Consider the following 22,453-nt stretch of genomic DNA (forward strand, 5'->3'; position numbering starts at 1 on the left):
TCCAGGGAATGTAAATTCAAGTAAACTAAACGGTACAAGTGTGAACTGTGGAGCCGTTTAAATTTGATTGTTTGTTTTGTCTTTTCTCATTTGGAGCAAATGTTTCAGTAGCAAGTCAGCAGTCTGTGAGGATGTCAGGGTCGGTGTTTATTTTTGGTTCCAGCTCAGTGGTGCACTGCGTGACCACACCAAGACACCCTGCGCATCCCTTCCATCCTCCTGATGGACATCTCTCTGACATCTATCCATCATCCCAGTGACTGGGCTCTTTCTGCATGACGTCATCTGGCTGTCTGCTTCCCTATCCCGTATAGCTTCTGAGTTTATGTGACTTTTCTCACTCCAGTCCAAAGATTGAGTTTCACTGCAGCAGATCCCAGATCAGTGAGTAGAGGGGAATGCATTTACATCTTATTGTTCTATTTTTCTTTATTTATTTCCTCAGAATTGCATTAGCAGAGGCTTCTCAGATTCATCCTTCCTCATCGTTGTCACTCTTGTTCTCCGAAGATGCCTGCTGATTTCCGTAATTCTGAGATGATTATCGTCCTTTTTCGAGCAAACAGGGCCGAGGGTTGTTTGTGTCTTAAAACAGAGCTGATGCTGGAGGAAGCTCAAACAGGATGTCAGGGTGATTAACAGAGAGAAGCTCTGTGCTTTTTTGTTCTCTTGCATATGCAACGAAGACGAACCGGCCAAGAAAGCCTGTTGAGACACAATTAGCCGCGCAAGTTCTACGCTGGAACACGATGTGATAATCTATAGAAAACATCCCTTCTAAACTGAACACTGAGGGTCCAATAAAACCATCACAAGCAGCAAATCCATGCTGGGGTTTATTTTATGAATCCTCTATTTGTGAAGTATTGAATTGGTTTTGAATGTGTTTTAGCACAGAGAGCAGACGACGTAAGCCATTTTTGGGAAAAAGATGCTGGAATGGTTGGATGGGAGTGTCTGAATGGATGAACTAAACACAGAGAAAGGAATGGGGCGAAAGTTAACAAGGTGATCTTCAGTTCAGGAGCCTTTATAGACATATTTTTAAAGTGACTCTTTTGCACCATGAAATCATCATCTTTGCTTTTTTTATAATTTGTTTTTCAAAAGTGTCAAAACACACATTTACGTTGGACTCCAGCAAGGTTTAAAATGCATGGTCTGGGTGAGTCACGATCAGTTGGTGTGAATAGTAGACCGTCCAGAAGCTGCACGGATTCTGGACCACATCTTTTGTGTTAGTGAAGTGTTAAACATACTGGGTAGGCGCCCTGGACGACAAGGATTGGACACCCCCTGATCTACTCCATGCAGTAAATGATGCCCATATATTTTCTCTGGCAAATGAACAAATTCCCCTAAATGTGGGTCTTTCTAAACTAAAAGGGTCCAGGTAAATATAGATTTTTAACACTCAGCCTCTTCTGACTTTTAGCAACAGAATATAATTGGTATGAAGTGTAAAGTGGACTCTTTTGTCTTTCTGTGGGTTATGCAGCTCTGTGCAGCCAGCTCATTGAGTTCTTGTGGATTAGAGGTGAGTCAGTACATGGCGGGGTGCCCAAAACAAAAAAAAACAACCTTGGTCTTGGATATGATATGTTGTCCTAAACCAGACAAGATCCATTATGAGATGAGGACATTGGTGACCTCATGCAGAACATTTTTTTCCTCTTGTGAAAGAAAATGAAGCTGAAACCGTTTTTCCATGACTGGAGTGAATTCTATTAAATTTATGAGAGCGCTTTCTTCAGCATCATAATGACTTAATGCCATTAGCTTTTTTGTCTTCCTGACATCTAGTGCTGTCTCATTTCTTGTTTCTCTTCCTCCCTTCGGACTCATTTTATTAGAGCTCGCATGGCTTTCAGTGACCCAGTGTTCCCAGAGCAGCATTTGCCAAGTTCAGATCCAACAAAACAACGGGAAAAAGAGAGGGAGTAAATGTTTCTCTATTATCTCAGAAAACATATGTGTGGCTAATGACTTCTGGTGTAAAAGAAAAAAATAATTACCATCTTCTAGAAAGGCTTCAGCTTGGAGAAATAGTTAATATTTCACTGGACTGATAAGCTAATTGCTAGTTTAAAGGCAGCTACAAATAATTGCATTTCTACTACCTTAACCCTGCCACTGTCTTTATGGGTGACCCCGCGAGGAAAATTGACCTTTGAGCAGGATTCATGGTTTATCCCTTGAGGTCCACGTGGCAGGGATGAGGTGGTGCTCACTCCTCACCCCTGCCACATGGACGCAAGGGATAAACCATCAACCCTGCTCAAAGGTCAACTTTCCTCGTGGGGTCACACCCATTAAGACAATGGGAGGGTTAAAATGGATTCAAACTCTCACATAAACCTTTTTTCTTTAAGTTTATTTATAGGCAGAGATGGTCAGTAGTGAGCAACTCATAGCGGTATGAGTGCCTGCCCCAAGACTGGTAGACCGAGGGTTCAAATCCGTGATCGGGGCAAAACCAAAGACCTTAACAATGGCTCCATGCTTGACACTCAGCATTAAAGGATTGCATTTGGCGTTAAACCACCAAACAGTTCCAGAGCACAGCCGCGTCTGTAGCTCACCGCTCCCTCAGGGGATGGGTCAAATGAGAATGACTTTCACCAGTGTCATCTGATGTTAAGCCAGATCTGGACAAGTGGGGGAGTAGAGGGAGGTGGAGTGTACAGTCGGTAAAGACGGCTCTCCCTTGTCCTGCCTCCAACATGCCTTCATCTAAAAGGCTAGGTTATCCAGAGTTACCTCTGTAGTTATGCTGCTGTAGGCTTAGACTGCTGGAGGACACACTGACCACTTTCCACACACTACTACTTTCTTCTACAATCTGCTCTTTAACTGTACTATCTCCTGTTACTTCAGCTGTTAACTTAATTTTTTCTCTAAGTGTTTTTCTCCCCAGATGAAGCTACAATGGTGTTCTGCTGAGCTGTGGTGGCTTCATGGAGGGGGCCATCGGCTTGAACACCACTGCTAACCATTTAAACATTCTCCCTCTCCTGTTAATAACATTTTACTTTCTTTGTTATTGAATGTGCTACTACTAGTTTACCTGTTTACTTATAGATTCACTAGAATAAATACAATAAAGTTTATGATCCCCAGTGAGTCAAGGTGGATGGCTGCTTATACTGAGTCAGGATCCTCTGGAGGTTTCTTCCTGTTAAAAGGGAGTTTTCCTCTTCACTGTCGCTGCATGCTTACTTAGTATGAGGATTGCTGTAAAGTCACTGATGCTATTTGCTGGGTTCCTTATATAGGAAACTTTTCTTTTTTTCTTTTCTTTTCTTTTTCCCCCCCGTGTCCTGGCTGTCCGGCTGTGAAGCAAACAGAATTGAAGTCTGAATGCTGGTGACAAGCCTTACAGATTTACTCTCAGGTGGAGCATCAAAGCATTTGCTTTTAATGCCACACTTGAAATTTTATCATTGTTGTTTTTTGAATGCTTTTTATTTCCGACCAGACACGGAGACAGAGGTGAAAAATAAAGGAAGAGGCAAAAATAAACAATCAATGATGAACAAGAGTCTGCTTCTAGACCTGCATAAAAGGGACACACAACAATACATCAGGAGCAAGCTATCACTGCGTCAGCCTGATGAGGAAATATAAAATCAACATTGTTTTACTGAACAATCCCACGATAATAAATCACAGTGCATTAAGTGCCAAACATAGCCTTAAGACACGTGTTCAAAATGCCCAAGTCCATTCTTATGAGAGCACCATGTGAGCACCTGTGTGTGTACACGCGCTTGTATATGTAAGGTTTCTCTATAGGAGCATCCAATAGAGAGTGTGAGGGGCCACAGATCTGCCCCCCAAAGATGTGTAGGAGATTTGGGAGCTCCAAGTCCCAGAGATCTAGGAGCTGCCCCAGAACGCAGGGACCCCAGGTAGACTGTAACCAGAGAAGCCCCGGCCCCCTCTCGAGATGTGCAGAGGATTACCCGGGGGGCCACAACCAGCAGCTGGCAGAGTCCTGGGAGATATCAGCGGCAAGCCCACAGGCCAGCCCGCAGCCTCCCACCCCCAAGCCGGTGGAAACATTTTACTGATTGGCTTAATGAACTGACCTGTATTGGAATGTTAACTGTGTGAAGTGCCTTGAGACGACTCTTGTCGTGATTTGGCGCTATATAAATAAACTAGAATTGAATTGACTTGAAAGATGTCTCATGGGACTTTAAATATAATCTGTAGCATTTCTGCAGGGTTCAGGGGAACAACTCTTATAATCTCAGTTTTTCTATTTCTACCCAAAATAAAAAGTGAAATAAAAGTGGCTTGGGAGTGAGTGTTTAATTCTGTAATGATGTAGAATTACATTTAATTAATGAGCCATAAGGCATGGGATTCCATAGGAAATATGGAATCCACCTTACGGATCGAAGGTATATTTAAACCAGAAGATTGGATCTTTTTTTTTGCAGAGATTAGATAATCGTTACGCATTCACTCAGAGACAACAGAATAGAGAGAGTCAAGTTTAAAAGTTAAGAATTTTATTATTAACAAATTAAACTAGACTGACTGTAAAACTAAATATAGTGTAACTAAAAATGGATGAGATGGTGGATGGATGACGTGTGATGTTAAATCAGAACCAGAAAATCCGAAGAAGCGATTAGTTCTGACGGGAACTGAAGATGTTGTTTTCGCATTAAGCTTTGGTTAGCTTCAGAAACACATGAGACACCATCATGCCGGTCTACCTTGCCCTCGGTGGAAGTCCTCTGTAGATCAGGAATATCGAGGTCCAGTGAACCCTCTCTTGAACCGAGCCGGTAGGAAAAGCTGCAGTTCCGATCAAACCCGTCTAGAGTTACTTCCGGACTCATGACAAGTTATTGGCATCTGGTAAGACCCAAGCCTCGCTCCGGAAGGTGGAGCTTTTGTTCTGAAAGGAGCTGTTGCCGCTGGTTGTTATAGCGACTGGATTTTTCAGTTTGTCGTTGTTCTTTCGGTTAAAGAGTTGAGATCAGGATTGGCCACTCCGTCACTTTCTCTGGAACGCTTTGAACTGGCGTTAGAGCTGACGTGGCATAGTTTTATACTTCGGATGTTATTGTTTATTGTCGAATGAAAATTACCAAACACCATCAGAACCACGCCTCCGTCAGATCTGTAAGATTCTGATTGGATCAGTGAAAGGAATGCGTTATGTCTTTTTAACACTACGTGAAATGAGTCCTGTTGGAACACTTAAGTCATATCACTTATTATATTCTATAGGATCATAATAAGGTAATTAATATTTTCATTTCACAGGTCGGTCACTTCTTATTTATTGACTAACACTTTGATGGATTAGCTTTATTAAAATAGAGTTCTTTGATTAATTAAAAGAAAAGAGTTCATTCTTCGTTCTTCTGTTGAGCTGAAAATAAGCAGGTTAGAAGGAATGCATGAGACCTTGAGTTATATCTCATGCAGACTAGTCTTGAGCAAAGAAGGGAAAATAAGAGTCATTCCATTCCGTTACAATTCATTGTTCCACACACACCACTATGAAGCTGTCAGATTGATTTACAGACATTTTGATTTACTTGGTGCCTGGTTGCCCATTGACCGCTGGAGATAGGCACCAGCACCACGAACCCCCCCCCCCCCCCCCCCCCCCCCCCCCGCGGACATGCGGGTTCAGAATATGGATGGATGGTTAGACTGAGTGGATCTGAGACCTGAGGGTTGTTAAGCATTCACATTTAAATTTTGATTGAACTCAAAGGTTGCCCTAACCCTAACCCACAAAGACTTGACCCCTGGATGCCCTCTGGGTGCTACATCTTGCTGCTGCTGGCAACATTTAGACTTATAAAACTGTATTTTAAATATAGAAATGTGAATGCATGGACTTCCATGTAAACCCTTAGTATGTTGATTTCTGTAAATCTAAAATATGCATTCAAGAATCACTTTGCTCCTTTAGCATGGCAGCACTCAGCTCTCGGACCAGCTGCTGACTCATCAGTCCTGTTAAACTCTGTTTCTTCAAACTCAAGCTGAATGAGTGAACTAGATAGTAATTAAGTTTGACACAGAAATGCTTAAAAATGGCAGAAATACTCCTTTGATTTCATTCACACGCTGTAAGAATTTTTTTACACTTATCTCGTCACACGTCTGTCACTCTGATGCTCTATTTAATCACTCTACTTCGTCAATCAGCGTGCGCTTGTGTGTGGCTTGAGTCGGTGCCAGGGGTAAGTGTTTAATTAGTACCAACACCACTTGCTTCATCTTGCCATTTGAGCCGTGCAGGTATACAATGCCCCTGAGTGCGCCTCTCAGCTTAACAATACACTGTTGAGACAAAATGGGGAGAATCCGCAAAGTAAAATCAATTTTCTTTGGCTGCACAATGCTACTGTTGTTTGCTGTGGAGCCCTAAAAGGCTGCTGTGCTGGAGCACGTCTAAGAGGTGGTGAAAATATGCCTTACACTTTTAACACTGGCTCATTTTGAAGCTTTTCACACATACTTCTTATGTCTTATGTGTCTTTGTAACATTTTCCATCCTCCACCTTTCCTTCTAGCCCTTTAGTCGTCCAACTCTTTGCCTTATTTCTCAGGAGTGACTGCATTAAAGCTTTTAACAGAGTTAGTAAAGACACGGACGCCTTCAGGAACAGGAGTTTGCGATTATCTGTCAGGCGAGAGAGAACAGTTCCCACATTATTTCCTTTCAGCTGTGGGTCCTCACAATGTAGTCTGTGCTGAGGTTGTGAGGTTAGCAAGATTTAATCTGGAAAAAAATGACATTTATAAAATCCCAATAACACATCCTACAGCATAATCAAAACTCCATATAAAGTTAGAACTCTTTTTACAGTTTGTAAATGATCACATTCCATGTGTGTGGGAGTTGGGTGTCATGGACATGGGGAAGGGGGTCCTCAAGGAAAACAATTTTGGGAACCACTGCGAGCTGCCTGCGTAAAACTCTGTGGTTTAACCTGCTGCACATCTGCTTAAATCTAATTATCACTTATTTAATTAGAGAAAGGCATTGTAAGCCAATTATGAAACCAAGATACACACATGTGTGCTCATTCACTACATAGACACGTGTCTGTAGAAGAAGAATCCACACTCATTTCTGCTTTCAGTTATGGGGGGGGGGGGGGGGACACTTCTGTAGAAAACTAATATTTGGAAAAATAGCTGAAAAAAAGGAGAATAACAACAGAGTCTCTGCTTTCTCCTGCGTGAGTGAATAGGTTGTGGATGTTGCTCAAGTCTCAAGTGTGTTTCAAGTCCCAGATCAAGTCTCAAGTCAAAACAAGCAAGTTTGAGTCAAATTTCAGGTGAAGTTGCCTGAAACTTTGATTTTCAAGTCATTTCGATTCATTTTTTAAAACAACATTACACATATCTTACATCTTGTTCTTTCAGCATTTTCTCACTCCAGCTGGAGGCCAATATGATTAATGTCTTGTGATGGACCAGCAGATACTGGAGACCCCTGAATAAACTCCACCTACTCAACTATAAACAGCACCCAGTTCAGTTCCACACGTCCTATAACATAACTGTTTTCTGTCCGAAAGCAGCAATAAAGAAGCTGTCCTGAAACAGACGACAACCCTGAGCTAATTAGCTGCCCGTTATTCACAGATGTGCTTGGAAAACAGGATTTAAAATGTCATGACAGAAACGGCATATGTGTTAAAACCAAACAGTGTCGTAAACGTAGCCCAGAGAATGTGGTCATAAGGTGAAGTTAGCTAAAGTTAGCTACCTCGTCATAGCAACAACGTACCACCTACTGTTCTTTAGCTAACTTCAAATGTCCAGCAAAGTACGAAGTTGTTCCGTCTCTGGCTTTAATTCACTTATTGATGCTTTACATTTTGCACTGTTTTTTCTTTCTTTTTTATGTCAACTAATTAGTACCCAACAAACAGTGGTCCGACGCCGGCGTGGTGTCCACGTCCAAAAATGTTTGTGGTAGGACAGCCCGAATTTGCAAAAAAAATATAACAGAACATGTCTTAAAAATCCATTAAGACACATTTGTGCATGCCTACAATTATGTGTATAATTGTTATTTTTGACAATTAGTTACGTGTAGTTCAAAATAGCATCCCAGCAAATATTGGTCCGACAGCAACGTTGCGTCCACGGCCAAAAATGGTCGCGGTAGAATGGTCCATATTTTAAAATAATTTTAACATAACATTTCCTAAAAATCCACTCAGATTTGTAGTTACATGTATAATTATTACATTGACAATAACTTACGTACAGTTCAACACATGGCATGTCGTGAATCAGTTGTAAGTGAAAATCTACTATTTAAATTGTGACAATTGTCACTTAATAATTATCAACGGGACAGCTCAACTGGTTAGTCATCTGACTTATACTCTAGAGCAGTGGTTCCCAAACTTATTTAGCCGCGCACCCCCTTCTATGTCCCGACCATGTCGACGCCCCCCCCCCCCCCCCCCCCCCCGCCCCCACATCGGGGCATGGCTCTCTCTCTCTCTCTCTCTCTCTCTCTCTCTCTCTCTCTCTCTATATATATATATATATATATATATATACATATATATATATATATATCAGATGTCGAGCTAAACAGAGAGGGTTAAAAAAATTCCCCATCACTTTCATTTTTTAAATGGTAATTAATAAGCATTCGATACCATTACAATTTCCTTTGATTTCATTTTAAATAAATATTTAGAGTGCCCAGGTAGCACATAAATAATGCAATTTAACGGTTTTCTTAAAGTAGGAACGTTTAACCTGTGCGGCCAGAGCGCTCTCCTTCCTTCTGCTCTGCGTAAACCTGAGCTGATCACCTACTTGTGCGTAATCAAATGTCAATAGGGGACAAGATATAGCCATGATGTTCACTTTTGCCTCAGACCGACTTATTGCTGTTTTATGGTGTGGCTGAATCTGTGATCCGCTGTCACGCGGACTGGAATAACAAATGCTGCAGCAACGTGAGTTGTGGTCAGGTTCGGAGTCACTGGCTGGAGCGGACCCGACTCATCCCAGAAGCTAATATCTTATTTTGACCTTGAATGAAAAATAACCTCTTAAAAGTTGTTATCATGGTGGAGGCAGCGTTCATTTCTGCCTTCAGTCTGATGGCGTGCCGGAGTTAAAGCAGCGTGTGCGCTTATTGAATCTGCGTGTGTGTGTGTGCGCGCGCGCGGCACAGCCGCTCAAGTCACCGCGTCTCGCGCTATTTAAACCAATGTTGTAAAATGACTTCTGCCCAGCCCAGATGTGCTCACTTGTGCACCCGTGAGCCGTGGTTCCGCTGGAACACGTCTGACCTCTGACAGACGCACTCTGAACTTCAAATCTTCAGCGTGCTGTCAATAGCCTGAATGGGAATCATTTCTTGTTATTTTGATACATCCACAATGTTCTGTGTGTGAGGTTTACAATGTCAGAACACCTGCATGAGACAGGTGTTAATTACAATCTGCCAGAATGACTCACCACCTTCAGATTCCTCCAACACCGTTAAAAATGATCAAATACGGAACATATCGGCGTGCGCAGGCCAGAGTGCTGAAGCTCGGCGCATTGTTATTATGAAGCTAGGGCACATGTGGAGGACACGCGCGCAAAAGTATACTTGTTTTCAATTACATTTATTGTGCCCACTTACTTTTTCTTAGGCCCACCCACAAATGAGTTTCTACGCTAATGGTGACATATGACAGACTTCTCTGAGCTCCGCAGCCATTACACTTTTCACCTCGCGCACCCCCTAGCGGCAGCTCGCGCACCCCTAGGGCTGCGCGCACCACACTTTGGGAATCCCTGCTCTAGAGGACCCAGGTTTGAGTCCAGGCTGGGATAAGCCCATCAATAAAGCAAGGTCGGACACAGGAAATATCCTATTTATTATAATTATTATTAAATGTAAAAACTACATTTTATTTTTTCAGTGTAGATGAGATGTACACTGATGGTTATTAAACGTCCAAATGAGACATGCTGAAAGACGTGTAATTCACATCCAAAAAAGACGTCGGTTCAACTTTCATTTTGGAACTATTTTTCAACCATGATGGGACATGTTGGCCCGACGTCTTTTCAATGTTGATTAAACGTCAGAATACAGTATTTGCTGGGTAGTTAAATTAACAGCAAGGGAACGTCTTTTGAGGGTATCATTTTCATTAGCGGTTTTATTGTTTACAGAGACAGGGTTAGGGTTAGGGTTAGGGTGTGACACTTTGAGTCTAGAATATTGAACCTTTACACAATTTTCTAAAAGTCTTAGATTTTGAATTGGGGTTTTTTGATCAACTGTAAGCTATAATCATCACAATTATCACAAATAAAGGCTGAAACATCTGGCTTTGCATGGAATGAGTCTGTCTAATATATTAGTTTCACCTTTTAAGTTGAATTACTGAAATAAATTAACTTTGGCATAACGATCTTTTGAGTTTCACCCGTAAATATCAGCATGTATCACCAGTGTACTGTCAACTAGCCTCCAGAGCTGTGTACCATCAGATTTATTGATTGATGTGCGATTAAAAAAAAGATAAGCTCTCTGCTTTAACAAGCACATGCGGGGACAACAGCTTACTGTAACCTTCAGGATGTGGAGCATGGACCTCTGTTCCTCTCTTGTTCCAGCATCAGCAGATTAATTCCCTGGAGTGTGGATGTCTAGTTTGTGTTTCAGGTATTAGAGGGTTTCATCACCGCTCTAACACACAGGGGCACCTCTGGCACCTAGGACCATGAAAGCTTCTTCTTCTTGTGTGTGTGTGTGTGTGTGTGTGTGTGTGTGTGTGTGTGTGTGTGTGTACTTGTACTTTACATGTATAAGAGGATACATTTTGACCTTTAACCTGTGTGTGGCAATTGCATTTAAATTGGTGTGGGAGGGATGGGAATGAGGGTTATGTAGGGTGATATTAATCTGTAAAGCACTTTCCGTTGCATTCTTTGTAGGAAAAGTGCTTTATAAATAAAGTTTGATTGATTGGTTTCCACATTGTGGGGACGTCTTGATGGTTCTTATAGTGCGAAACACCCTACTACTTGGTTTTAGGGGTATGGTGTGAGTTAACTTTATGGTCAGGATTAGAACACCATTGGTTAGGGTTAAGGTTAGGCGTAGTGGGGTCACTAAAATGGATGGAAGTCAATGGACCTTTTCTGGTCTATTTACTGACCTTAGAGACCTGTCGACAAGTCGTTAAGGGGCCAAGATGAATTATTGAGGGAAATCATCTGTTAACTAGTTTTATTCTTTAGTTGTGTTTTTATTATAATTTCATAGGTCAATGATAATAGCTTGGTTTAGATTCAACTTTAGAATAAGACAAACTTGTCTTAGCCCATTACTGGTGTGCAAACGGGCTGACATGCAGCACCAGATGGGTCATGTTCAGATGTACTTGCATAGCATCAAACACAATTGTACTATTGTAGTGGCAACTTGATAGAAAAACATGATGATGATTCTGTTCATTTAAACTGGAGCCTGGAAAGCAGATTTCACAATAAAAGTAGAAGTTTATGCCAGATGATTCAGAAGCTGGTGTGTGAACGTTATCCCTGTCATGTTGTCCCTTAGCTAACCATTTCTCCATGCATGTTGGCTAGTGAGAGTGGGATTTTCTAGCATAATTTTAACCTTGTCCTGTCCTTTGTCCTTGTCCACAGAGAGTGCCCAGATTAACAGCAATGTGGGACAGAGCTCAAACATTGGCCAGCAGCACCCGAATCCGGCCCTCAGCCAGCTGACCCATGTCTATGAGCATCAGCAGCAGCAGCATCAGCAGCATCAGCAGCAGCAGCATCAGCAGCAGCAGCATCAGCAGCAGCAAATCAAGGATCTGAATAAATATGCCTCGCTGAAGGCTGTAGGTGAGTATTACGCTCTAACTGTAACATTGTTACATTTATGTGTAAAATTAAACAAGATTCCTTTGTGCTAAAGTTGTGACATAAGCAGTTTGGATGGGCAACCTGATAATCAACCAACTTTTATGGATTTGTGAATAGCTGTTGTTTGGGGTCAGGTGGAGGAGTCTAAGATGTTGGTGTGTTGTTCACCAATGATACAGGATGGGCTGATGGATTAGAGCTTCATCTGCTTTAATGGTCTGTTTAGGTGAAAAAGCAGCTGAGTCGGAAGCCAAAGCTCTTACTTTACTGGTCCATCTCTGCTACCACCCCCAGTCATTGCCATGTGGTTGGAAAGAGACTGAAAGGAAAATAAAATCCCCAAAACAAGCTGCTGACATCAGTGTGTGTGTGTGTGTGTGTGTGTGCTTGCGCGCATCCTCACAGCAGTGAGGGACAGAGAAAAACGTCTTCAGTCAGAGGCTTGTTAACTCCACAGCATCCAGAATGACATTGAATCCCGCATGCGAGAAGCCCCCATGGGCGGATTCTATCCACCAATCGGAGGCTTCCCCTAATGGTAGGCGCGCTTTTGAGCCAGCCAGTCAGACAACAGTGGTGTGTCAGCCCTGTTTGGTTTCAGGCAGACCTCCTCGAGAAGAAGGCCACAAAGACCTCCCGTTGCTCTTGGGAAAATGCAAGACTACCTAAATGAGAACACTCCCAACCTGGCTGATGCCAGTGTGTAAGGGCCATTAGTGACTGTTACGGTGGACTGGTGCATGTCCTCTCACCGCAAAGCATCACATCTTGGAAGCATCCCAGAAGCGTAGAGATGCGCCGCGTATGCATTTACACAAAAGCAATGTAAAGCATCTGGGAACTTTCAAAATAAAAGTCACATTTCCATTTCCAGTTGCTTACCTTGTGAAAAAGAGAACATCATTTCTTGTGAAACCTCCGTAGCTGAGGTGAACAGAGCAGAAGATAAGCCAGAGACTTTTCTGCAAACAAGCTGCCGTCTTTCTCCATGATTTTTATGTGAACTGCCAAAATCATGCATGGTCCTACAATTCACCGATATGCTTGTGACCTCGCAGGGCCAGTATGCTCTCACTGCTGTTTTTTCACAGCTTACAGGTAAAACATGCCTATTACATTACATGCTTCTTACGTATCCAGTGGAAAGCCGGAGTAAGAATATTGCTGCTGCATCTCTGGATCACAAGAAGCTGGCTGAGGTGGTTCTAAATAAGATGACTCCTGGAGGTTTTCTGGCATGTCCAACGAGGAGAAACTCTACATCCTACCTCAGCCACGATAGAAGGATTACATGGGTTCTTTTAATGCTTTAGTTTTTTTGTGTATTGGATGGTTATAATTTCAACAATTCGATAAAAACATTTGAAATTTCTTGAGAATGAAAATTTTGGACTAAAATTCTGCAAAAGTTATTTTAGTTCAACATCCATTGCTTCTTAAGGAGCCTTAAATCAACAACATTAGTAGAATCGTACTTCACATAAGTGATTCTATCCCTTTGTAAAAAGAGCTTTGATAAAGTGGCATCTATCACTGCAGAGAGTGGCACGTCTCAGTCGCATCCCAAAAGCGTACGGTTGTGGCACTCTGCTAAATTGATGCTTTGATGCTTTTTTCTGTGTTTTGCTTCCAGAACACATCGTTCTCAGCAGCTCAGATCAGGCCAGACAGGAAATCAAATTCAGGAATAGCATAAAGCCTCCGGCAACTTTCTACCTGAAATATACGTGCAGATTTCCAGTAGCTTAGCGAGTAAAGGAAGTACATTGTTACCTGTGACGCCTCCGCGGCTGAGTTGTACAGGACAGAAAATAACCCTTTTGTCGTTTTTCTGCTTGCTTGTTCTTGTGTGAACTGGGGAGATCTGGAGTAATCTTGCATTTCTCCTGTGATTTTGTGACCTCGCTGGACCAGGTGTGTTGAACGCATTTGCAGACGACGCACATCTGAAACTCTCCTGGTAGTATGGGATGCTTTTCTGAGGTCTCAATGAAACCATGAAAATCACATCACAGATCCGGTGGAAAGCTTAGGTGACTTATGGTTGCCTGCTGTGGACTTCTTCTACTCAGCTCTCCACTCGTTGTGTTTGTAAAAACCCATATAATGCTAAGAAAGCCCCAGATTTGTTACATCACATCCAGACATCTGCAATTCCGCTTATTTAATATGCAAAACATAAATCATAGAGTTGTAAATGTGTCCTCTCTGGCTTGGGGCATCTTTGGGTCCTCCAGGAGGAGCTGGAGCGTGTCACATGAAGGAGGTGCTTCCTGTCCTGGATCTGGAGGGATGGGTTTTTGTTTTTTGCCTTCAGGTCGCTTTACTAAAGGTTTTGTGGCTGAAACACAAAGAGTGGCAGGTATGTTTTCACCTGGAATAGTGTGGCAGAAGGTGAATCTGGCAGCTGTGATTGATCGTACCACAGAATTGGACGTGCTGTAAAACAGAAACTGCTCATTGAGCTTTCGGACTGCTCAGCACACACCGCCAATATCAATGAGCTTGAATTTTCTCCACATTTCTCATGCTTTGCTTGGCGCTGACCTCATCTTTTCATAACCTGCATTCATTTGAGACAGATGTGAATGCTTCAGTATGTGTTTGTCATTCATGCCCAGCGGTTACCCCGCCCTCACGTCATTTAGACGTTGCTCTGTCACCGATAGTGGCTTTTATTAAACAGATTTAAGACACGACTGGAGCACCGACTTATGTTCTCTGTATAGAGCTTGACTTAGCAAAACTTCAATCGATTTGAATGACAAATATAAAAAATACATAGTATAGGCCAGGGGTCACCAACCTGGTGCCCCCAGAACCAAACAGGCCTTTTCTCCAAATGACACAAGAAGTCTAATAAAACAATCTGCTGCAATCTTTTTTCATCACAAATGCATTAATGTAGATTTAAAAAACATCAAAATATGTTTATTATACATGAAGTTTAGTTTAACTCTGATCCACTCAAGTTCAAAGGTCAGTACTGCGTTGACTTTAGTGTGGGTGAGTACCGATGAAAGGGCTCTCAGCTTCACAAAGGTCGTGACCCCTGGTATGTGGTGGAAGATAATTGCTATTCTTCTTCCACATGTAGTTTATTCTTTTCCTAAAGCGGAAGCTTGAGTGGCTACTGATAGCAGCCAACACAATTAAAAACACAGAAAGATAATAAATAAGTGGTCTAAAGGAACTCGTTATTTTTAGCTTTAAGAGATGCCTCTCTAATAAGAAAATACGCCCGCATTCACTGTCCCACTAATTACCACTCGGACGTTCTCCTTCAAGAGCTAAACAGTCATCGTAGGATTAGGACTATTACAGATACATATTATTTATAATTAAAGACAACAGGCAACTAAACCTGTGTTTACCACTAAAGGTGGCCTAGTGGTAGAGTGTCCGCCCTGAGACCCGTGAGATCAGGGGTTCGATTCCTGGTCGGGTCATACCAAAGACTTTGAAAAAATGGGACCCAATGCCTCCCTGCTTGACACTCAGCATTAAGGGGTTGGATTGAGGGGTTAAACCACCAAATAGTTCCCGAGCGCGGCTGTGTCTGCAGCTCACCGCTCCCCCAGGGGATGGGTCAACAGTTTTCGCACACACACCTGTGTGTGTAACAACTAATGGGACTTTAACTTTAACTTTTAACTTTGCCAGTAATCTGCGTTTCTGATCTTTTACACAGATTGTTTTTGTGCTGGGAACATTTCTAAAGCACACAACAAAGTCCTTTTTTAGGGAAGTGATTTTTTTTCGGGGGGGGGGGGGGGGGTATTTGAATGGTGTTCTTCGGAGATGTGCTGAGCAGTCATTATAGTGCAGCAGGTAGCAATCAGATGGATGTCAGTTTGGAGAATCAAAGAGAGATTTTCACTGAAGAGTCAAACTGCCAACTCTGAGTTGGGTGAGTCACACAACAGAGTTCTTAAATCAGAAGGATTAAAGATAAATAGCCTAATGGAAAACGTGGCATAAAAATAAGAAATTTTTGAGCCAGATTTACAGATGGACAGACCGAAGAGCTGAACATGTCTACATTCTGCTCTGTGTCTGAATTTACCAGTTCTTCTGGGAGTGATGTAACTGTTCTGCTGCTCCGTCTCAATCAGGTCTTTAACAGATTTTTCTACAGGATTGGATGCATTGTTGGAAATCTTTAGTGCTCTCGTCATGTCCACAAAGTGGTAAAAATACTTAAAATCAGGAGGAGCAAATTGTCTAATACACAACTTTTAGGGCAAGTTTTATGTAATAAAGGTGACAATTAAAATGTTTTAGGGAAACATTTACACTGGGCTGCACAGTGATGCAGTGGTAAGCGCTGTTGCCTTGCGGCAAGAAGGTCCTGGGTTCATATCTGGTGTCTTTCTGCATGGAGTCATCACATTCTTCCTGTGCATGCGTGGGTACTCTCCGGGTGCTCCGGCTACCTCCTACAGTCCAAAATCATGACTGTTAGGTTCCTTGGTCTCTCGAAATAGTCCTTGGGTGTGAGTGTGTGTCTGTGCTTGGTTGTTTGCCCTGTGTGTCTCTGTGTTGCCTTGTGATGGACTGGAAATCTGTCCAGGATGTACCCCGCCTGCATGCCTGGAGACAGCTGGAGATAGGAACCAGTGCCCCCACGACCCTGTGAGGATGAGCGGGTAAAGAAAATGGATGGATGGATGGATGGAAACATTTACGTTCACCAAATTTCACCAAAAACATGTGCTAGTGATGTCATGTGGTTAGAATAATTAGCAAAAACACTATGCTTGTGCACAATGCAGACCAGTCTTTACATAAAATGTCACATTCAACAAAAGATGACCAGTAACAGGAGTTGTTGTGTGGGGTTTGGTAAATATGCTCTCCTGCACAGTTGGTCAGAAACTTGTAAAAAGCAGATGTCTGAACTTAAAAGTAAAAGACCGATTTCCCCTTTGCTCTTCCTGAATCCAGCTGATTTAGCAGTCTGGGTCTTTTTGCCATTTAGTGGATATTATGAGAGCTCTTAACATTCCCACAATGCGCTACTCCTATTAGGACAGCTGTTAAAGACCCTAACAACGTCAGAGCTGTAGAACAGTTATGTAAATCCCAGAAGAATTGGAAAATTTAGACATCAAACAGTATTTAGACATGTTCGGCTTCTTGACTGCACAAAAATGCTTCAGTTTTCTAAAATGCCAGCAGAGTTCGTCTTGATGTCAGTTCTTGAAGATCAAAAAACGAATGTATCCCTGCTCAACTTTTACCCCAGCATTAACAAGGAGAAGCATCCGAGGGTTGGCAGACAGGCCATTTTTTCAAATAGAGGAAGAGCTTCAACAGATCAGAGTGCAGAGCAACCACAAGACATGTCGCAATTTGAGTAGGGAACAAAACCCGTGTTCCTCAGCAGAAAAACCTCCCTCTCTGACGTTAGGCTTCCACTTCCTTTCATCTCAGCAGAAAACCCCCACAGATGGAAGCCACGCGTGCTCTGGGGAATCGGGAAAGCATTATTTGCAAATGAATGAAACAGAATATGTCCAAGGAAATGAAAGGAGACAGGTTTATAATCATTAGGTAACTGGTGCATGATCATTCTTGCAAAGCAACAGAAATTCTTCATTTATGACAGACTGGGAACATCCGGTACTGGAGACAGTTTCTGGGTTTAATAATTCTCTTTGTAGAACAGCATTTTGCTTCTTGGAGAAAGATTGATTTGTTTTTTACTTTCTTGTTCCAAGGAAAATGCATCCAGTCGCCTTCAGAAAGTATCTTAAGAAAGACTCTACAAGCTGTAAAATGTTTAGCACCAGAAGGTGTCATCAGTAGGACTTATGAAAACAAAGCAATGCGCTTCCCTCCTGTTAGAGAATAAGTTTCTTGTCATCTGATATCTTTGCAAACAGAACTTGAAGCTTGTTGCAGATTTTTGCAGATGACATCCAACTGTACATCTCCTTTAAGCCCCATGAGATGTCTAAGCTGCAGCTGTTACACACCTGCTTAGACTCTATTAAAACCCGGATGGCTGGGAGCTTTCTTCAGCTGAATGAAGATAAGACTGAGATCCTCATCTGTGCTCCAGACAAGCTGGTTCCCAAAGTCAGAGACTCTCTTGGTCAGCTTGCTTCTCACACCAAACCTTCCGTCAGGAATCTTGGCATGACCTTTGACCCAGCTCTCACCCTGGATTCTCATGTCAGTTCTCTTGTTCGCTCTTCCTTCTGCCATCTCAGAAGCATTATTAAGCTGAGTCCCATTCTGTCCCGCTCTGAACTTGAGACAGTTCTCCACACCTTCATCTCCTCACGCTTAGACTACTGTAACTCTCTTTTCACGTGTCTGAGCAGAACCTCCCTGAACCGTCTACAGGTGGTTCAGAATGCCTGTGCTCGGCTTCTGACCAAGTCCTCCAAACACACCCACATCACCCCGCTTCTCCTCCAGCTTCACTGGCTGCCAGTCAACTTCAGGGTTCATTTCAAGATCCTGGTTCTGGTCTATAGGGCCTTACATGGACAAGCACCATCTTACATTGGTGATCTTCTTAGTCTCTACACCCCCAGCAGGTCCCTGAGGTCCAGTGATCAAAGCCTACTGGTTGGGCAGCACCAGGCTAAAGACCAAAGGTGACAGATCATTTGCTGCTGTGGCCCCCAGACTCTGGAACTCTCTCCCCCTGAGCCTGAGATCAGTGGACTCAGTGGTCTCCTTCAAAAAGCAGCTGAAGACTCACTTGTTCAAGCTGGCTTTTGTATGACCTTCTTCACCACTCTCTCTTTATTCTGCTCTCCCCACCTATTCCACCTTCCTCAGGATCCACTGATTTCCCTCTTTCCTATTCACTCTCTCTCTTTCTTAACATTTTTTCTTTTAAATCACAATTGCTTATTTTTGCTCATTTTAAATATATTTTTAAACATTTTCTAAATGCTTTTTTATATTTTCACATTTTTTTATTTTTTGTTTTTGTGAAGCGCCTTGTGATTTTTATCTTGAGAGGCGCTATAGAAATTATATTTTCTTCTTCTTCTTCTAAAGATGGGGTTCAATTTTTTCTGTGCGATGCGTCCATTTGCCCAGTTAATATAGGGCTAGACAGGAAATCACACACAGTTTCACCATAAAATCCCCAGTAATTTTCAAAATATAGGTATTGCAGAAATGCACTTTCATGTATATGAAGCTTACATGTGACCTAGCAGCTTATTAGCCCCAGTATCATTCCTGAAGTGCAGCTATGTGTTTTTCAAGGCTTTAATCCTGGCAGTGGAGAGGAACAACATCATATATGACATCAAACAGCGACATCAACGTGATTTTCTTCTTTTTGGTTTAATGACAGATTGCATTAACAAACGTAAACTTTGAAGTCTCGAGGGATCTTGTGATCTTGTGAGTCGAGCGAGGGGTACAGCAGAGAAGCCGCTTCACTGCTGAGGCTCTCCCGGTGTGCACGGGAGTGGTGGTATTGTCGCGGATAAACCGTGTTGCTGCCGTTCTGCCCCACTGATGCTTGCAGTGTGCAGCCGGGGTCAGCCATAATCATCACAATTATAACAGATATCTGGCTTTGCATTTACAGTGATCCCTCGTTTATCGCGGTAGATGCATGCCAGACCTGGCCGCGATAGGTGAAAATCCGCGAAGTAGGGACACCATATTTACAGTATTTATTTAACAGGTACGTATTCAGTATTCAGACTTTTAAAACCCTCCCTTTACATAGTACTGTATTTTTACTTGTTTTTTTTATAGTTTTATTACAAAAAGTGCATTTTATGATGAAATTGATGAAAAAAACAGGAATTTCTTGATATTTCGCATAGAAAAATACCGTGAATCAGTGAAAAATACCGCAAATCGGCGAATTTCCCTTGAATAAGGCTCTAAAGAAAAAATCCGCGAAGTCGTGAATCCGCGATAAACGAACCGCGAAGTAGAGAGGGATCACTGTAACCAGTCTATCTCATGTATTAGCATCACCTTTTAGGTTGAATTACTGAAATACAGACACGTTTGCACCAGATTTTCATTTTCCATGTCACCAACAAGGTAAACGCGGTTATAAACAGGAGTCAAAACCTGGAAAAAGGAGGTGTTTATCTTTTCTCTTCGAGAAAATATCACATTTGTTTTAATGGGGGTGGGGTTTAAAACACATAATGCTCTTCATTTTGTTTCAGCTTCAGCATTTACATTCTGCATTATTGGACATATCCAGGGAATGTTCGAAATTAGGAACCACACACACACACACACACACACACACACACACCAGGCAGAGAAAAGAAATCCAAAATAAAACTATGTCCTTTGCTCTTGCTACTTCGCCTCGCGATAACCTGTTGGCCTTCATGAGTGCCCGAGGTTGTTGCTGCTGAGGAAACATTGAGACAAGAACATGAAAGAAAATCTCATGTCTGTCAATATGAAGCTGTTTTCACTTTAAAGCAGATGATAGAAGGAAAATGACAAAACAGAGAAACTGCTCAAGCTATCTTGTGCATGGATGTGCAGTAAAACTATGGCCTCTTACTGGCCATAAAACCAGAGTGGAGTGTTCTGACAGTCAGCAAAGTAAGTTCATGCATGCTACACCAGCCGTGTGGGTCATCTGCATAGAGGAAGTTATTTAGACAGATTAAGTTAGATGAATCCAGGAATCATGTACAGTCTATATTCAAACCTGCCTGCACTGTTCTCTTTTTTCCCCGTTTTGGCTCCTTTGAACCAACTTGATCATTTCTACCTTCTTCTAAAAAGGCCCTATCTTCCTTTCACCCCTCCCCCATAGTAATCTTTGGCCTGTTTGCTCTCCTAACCTTTAATGTCTTGGCTCCCGTTTCCCTTCCCTCCTTCATAGTCACCTGCATTTCCTCTCACCTCATCATTTACATCCTCTCTGCCCTGCCCTAACCTCTTTTGTCTTTCTTTCAAATGAACGATCTAACCTCAGCATATCCTGACAGCATCTGCCTTCCACCTTAATCCGTCGTGCTCCACATCACTCATCAAAGAACCATTGGAGGGCTAATTGTGATCTTCCCCTATAGCTGCTCATATCCATTCCTGTAATTGAAGGGAGATCTTATCGCTTGCCCCTCAGGCGCAGACTTGACTGACACCTTTTTCTTCAATAGACTGGACTGAAAGAGGAATGATTGGAAAAGGAGATACAAAGCCTATAAACCCTGGATTCTACAGCATCCCTCTTATCACACACATGCTGGGGAAAATGCAACATTAGTGGTCAACGTGGTGGTGGTTTGTGTGTGTGTGTGTGTGTGTGTGTGTGTGTGTGTGTGTGTGTGCGCGCGCGCATCTGCATCTCTTCTCCATCCAGCTTCCTTAATTGCCACTGCCACTGTACCACTAGTCTGATAATCCACACTTCTGTCAATCTATAGCCGACTCCTCTGTCCCCCTGTGCTTCTATATAAGGTCACTATTGGAATCTAGCTGCAACCAGGCAAGAATTGTCTAATAAAGCTTCCTTGGACAGATGATGTATTGTTCTACAAGAATAAATGACCAATTATGGCTAACATGTAGTGGAAAAAAAGCTCTGGTGCTATCTTTTCCATATGTGACAAATAATCTGGTATTCCATTGGGAAAGGCAAAGGAAGTAATTTGTATTTGGAATTGTATATATATATATCCTTTTATTTTAGAATATACATATACATACATACATACATACATATATATATATATATATATATATATATATATATATATATATATATATATATATATATATATACATATATATATGTATGTATATATATATATATATATATATATATATATATATATATATATATATATATATATATATATATATGAATTAACACCCATGTCTAAGCCTAATGAAGTGTTTATGTTGCCGACACTGAGGGGGTTTCCAGAGTTGCAGTGCTTATTTCTTTCCCAGATGCATGATGGGATTCTCTGTTCGACGCTGGCTTCCTCAGACAGTCATACTGTGCCCACACAGCGGAACAGCGGTGTTTTACGTTTCCCCTCACGTACCCCCAAGCCATTCGCTCCGTCGAGCTGACTACCTTCAGATTGATTCACCTGTTGCCTGAGCAAGTTTGATCCCCAGAGGTGGTCTGGCAGTGACTCTGTGGGTGAGACAGTTCTCTCCCCTCGCATTCTCACCCACGACTCGGCTCTGCTGTTCCCTCGCAGAACCATTCACGCATCTCTCCACTGCTCATGAAGCGGTAAACTAGATTTATAGTTACAGCGGTAAAGAAAACTGGCTGAGTGTGTTAGCTTTATCTTCAACGATGTGGAGGCAACAAGGAGCTAAAGAGTAATGAGTTGACGGGAGAAAGGTCATGTTTCTCAGCGATAGGAGGAATTGTGGCTTTGGTGACTCTGACTGACAGAACAGGGAAGAAATATCAGGCTTTAGCGCTGACTGCTCAGGGGCTAAACAGACACACACATATACCTCACACCGACACACGGCTCTGTTTGCTGTGGCCTACCGATAGTGTTGCATGCACGCACATATACTGCTTTAAATTTTCATTAAAAAAGAGTTTAAAATG

The 22,453-nt window shown here is 42.2% G+C and overlaps 1 protein-coding gene across 2 annotated transcripts in view; it reads left to right on the forward strand.

Moving 5' to 3' along the window:
• The window catches only part of shisa9a (shisa family member 9a), a 94,246-nt gene that overhangs the window by 62,200 nt on the left and 9,593 nt on the right, over positions 1-22,453 (forward strand). For both annotated transcript variants that reach the window (XM_015963690.3, XM_054749013.2), the window contains exon 3: positions 11,680-11,883. In XM_015963690.3, the coding sequence (XP_015819176.1) occupies positions 11,680-11,883 (204 nt within the window). The remainder of the gene's footprint in view (positions 1-11,679; positions 11,884-22,453) is intronic.

This window comes from Nothobranchius furzeri, chromosome 16 (assembly GCF_043380555.1).
Source record: "Nothobranchius furzeri strain GRZ-AD chromosome 16, NfurGRZ-RIMD1, whole genome shotgun sequence".
Classification (NCBI taxonomy): domain Eukaryota; kingdom Metazoa; phylum Chordata; class Actinopteri; order Cyprinodontiformes; family Nothobranchiidae; genus Nothobranchius; species Nothobranchius furzeri.